General features: G+C 37.7%; 1 protein-coding gene across 1 annotated transcript; it reads right to left on the reverse strand.

The window, feature by feature from the left end:
* Positions 1-1590: 1590 nt before the first annotated feature.
* On the reverse strand, positions 1591-2339 carry LOC104462236 (cytochrome c). Its single transcript, XM_010074100.1, has 2 exons — positions 2167-2339; positions 1591-2000 (listed from the first exon to the last, which is right to left on the reverse strand). Exons 1-2 carry the CDS (start codon positions 2333-2335, stop codon positions 1852-1854), a joined length of 318 nt encoding a protein of 105 aa, XP_010072402.1. The 5' UTR covers positions 2336-2339; the 3' UTR covers positions 1591-1851.
* Between the last annotated feature and the right edge of the window lie 569 nt (positions 2340-2908).

The following is a 2908-nucleotide window of genomic DNA, read 5'->3' on the forward strand; positions in this document are numbered from 1 at the left end:
CTCTCTCCCTGCAATCCACCATAATTGTTTCAGAAGACTGCAGAACTGGGTAAGGTTACATTCTGTATCTACAACTGCTCTATTAGAATTTTGGCACAGTGAAAGCTAAGTTCTGCATAGCCATGCAAGGTGCTATGATGAATATAACTTCTGAAAATTAGAACAGTCATTAACTACAACTTGAAAGTATCTGTTAACAAGCTCTTAGTAAAGAAGCTGCTGTTGGTTAGCATTAAGTCTACCTTTCTACTTGCAGGAAATGTTGCTTGCACATTTAGTTTGAAAAGAAAGTCACAAAACATATAGTAGCAAACATTGAGACCTGTTATCAATCTTAATTCTTTTCACTCATCAATTCTGAATAGCAGCTCTTTGGAAGTCAGTCATTAAATACACTGTTCTCAAGTAGACATAACTCAAACTCAGGCAATTCTACAGCACAGCTACAGCTTTCATGCTATTTTTTCTCCCCTGTCCCACTTGGGAAACAGAGCAAAAGTGTTGTTAAAGAGAACATGGACTGAAGAGCTTAGCTTTGCTAGTTCTAGTCCAAAATACTTTCTAACTTCACCAGACTTACAAGTACTTCTCAGACCAACTCCATCAGCATTTACTTTTTTGCCACGCTGAGCTTTTGCTTGTCTTGATTCCTAATGATGTAAAGCTAGACACCCAACTTTTCCCCACATTCCCACTGTTTTTCACTTATTTCAGACACATACAACAAGCAATTTAATTTTTTTAATTTACAGCATTGATTGCTCTGAGTTATGCCTTACTGTCAGTACACAGTAAACACATTTATCTGCATAATTCACTTAGTATGGAAAAAAATGCAGTTAAAACATTAGAAATATTGCTTTACACTGTGCGTAACAGAACTTCCAGAAGCAATGACATCTGCTACAGTCAGGCACAGAGGAAGACCATTTTCTTTTAGTCTGCCGGCACATTCATTCCTGTACCCCTTCATCCGAAATTGCCTGTAACAGTAGGTGAATGCTTCTGCTGAATTAATAAGATTTAATAACTCTCAGCTTGGTCTTTAGCACTTGTATTTCCAGAAAAAATGTTTTTCTGTTCTGTTCGTTACACCAAGAATGGCTGTTTTCAGAAGATTTACTGAACAAACGGTTTCAATAATATTTAAAAAACTGAAGATGTTTCTGAAGGAGGGTTATACTCTGTTGATGCATGCAACTGTCAAAAGTCTGGATAAATTAGGTAACATGCTTCCCCTAGATAAAAGAAAAGTGGCTGGGCACAATTGCTGTTTCACAAATAGTACACAAGTCAGATGAAATGCATTCTTACTGCAAGCCTTAGACAGATTAATATAGACCACAACACCTAGCACTGATTAAGTTTAGAAAAATACTACTTTGTTTTGGTTTTTTTATAGCCTTTGTTGTTTTGGTTTTTTTTTTTAAATCTTTAAAGTAATGTAACAAGATGTATGGTGGAAGATGCTAAGAACCACTCTGCTTTTTAATCTGGAAGAGTTGGTCTGTCAAAGTTATTATACTGTTGACAATTACTCATTTGATTGTTTATAGATATTTTTTTAAACAATAAAGAGGCAAGAAATGCTTATTTTTTTTTTAATTCTATGATCAAGAATGACTGAATATTATAGTCATTTAAATCAATCCAATTACAGTTTCCATTAAGCTAATGGCTGTCAAACACGCGTGTACTCCAGTGACCCACCGTGAGCAACGTTATCTGATGGGTGAAAGATTTTAAGGTTAAACACAGTATATGTAAAAATAGAAAGTTTAAAAACCAATCTCATCACAGACATTTCCATTGCCATCTCCTTCGTAAAATAAATAAGGCAGCAGGTAACTTTTACTTTGAAGTGGCATCTTTGAGGTATGCTATTAAGTCTGCTCTCTCAGACTTCTTCTTAATACCCGCAAAAATCATCTTTGTTCCTGGGATATACTTCTTTGGATTTTCCAAATACTCCATCAGAGTATCCTCACCCCAGGTGATACCTAGAAAGCAGAAAGAAGATAGTTATCGACTTAAAAATAACAAATACATTTATATTCTTGTCCTCCATATTATTTTACTTTTCAGCAGATTTCAGTATTTCTAAAACTATCACCGAGAACTGAGTATTTTGTACCTAATAACTTAGAAGAACAGCTTTAAATTTACCTTTACTCTTATTGGCATCTGTGTAAGAGAAGCCCTCAGCTTGTCCAGTCTTGCGTCCAAATAGGCCATGAAGGTTGGGTCCAGTCTTGTGCTTGCCTCCCTTTTCAACTGTATGGCACTGGGAACATTTCTGGACAAAGATCTTCTTGCCCTTTTCAATATCTCCCATTTTCAGTACTAGATCAAGAACACACACAGAGGTCAATAGTGCAATTTCAAGGTCACCTACTCAAAGCATACAGTTGGTTTACAAAACCATATATATAGTCTATCAGTCTAGTAACTCTCTAGCACACTTCCTATCCACAAGCTACAGCTCCTGCGTTTGAAGATTAGCATAGAATCATTAGAGTACATAAAAGGTGTCAAGGTGATAAACATGCTTGAAGATCAGGAAAAACCTTCCCTCACACAAAGTAATTGCCCCACAGCACTTAAACTGTATGGAAATGTTTTCTGAAGAATAAATTCAACACAACTTCCATATCTAGCTTATGTATCTGTAATAGGAAAGTTTTCTAGTCACGAATAATCCTGTGTAAAGGGACAGAACTGTTTCCATGTGTTTCTGCTTCAGCTTGAAAAGCTCCCCAACACCCCACCTTGGAAGGAGCCGAGGGCGGCAGGCACAAAGCTGGCCCGCTCCCCGCTCGCCGCGATGGTTCCCCAGCTCCCGCCAGCGGCAACGCTATTTCCAAGCGGTGTGGAGAGAGCACTCAAGGACAACCGCCCGCCCCGGCTC

Source organism: Pterocles gutturalis, unplaced genomic scaffold (assembly GCF_000699245.1).
Source record: "Pterocles gutturalis isolate BGI_N339 unplaced genomic scaffold, ASM69924v1 scaffold6677, whole genome shotgun sequence".
In the NCBI taxonomy this organism is placed as follows: Eukaryota; Metazoa; Chordata; class Aves; order Pterocliformes; family Pteroclidae; genus Pterocles; species Pterocles gutturalis.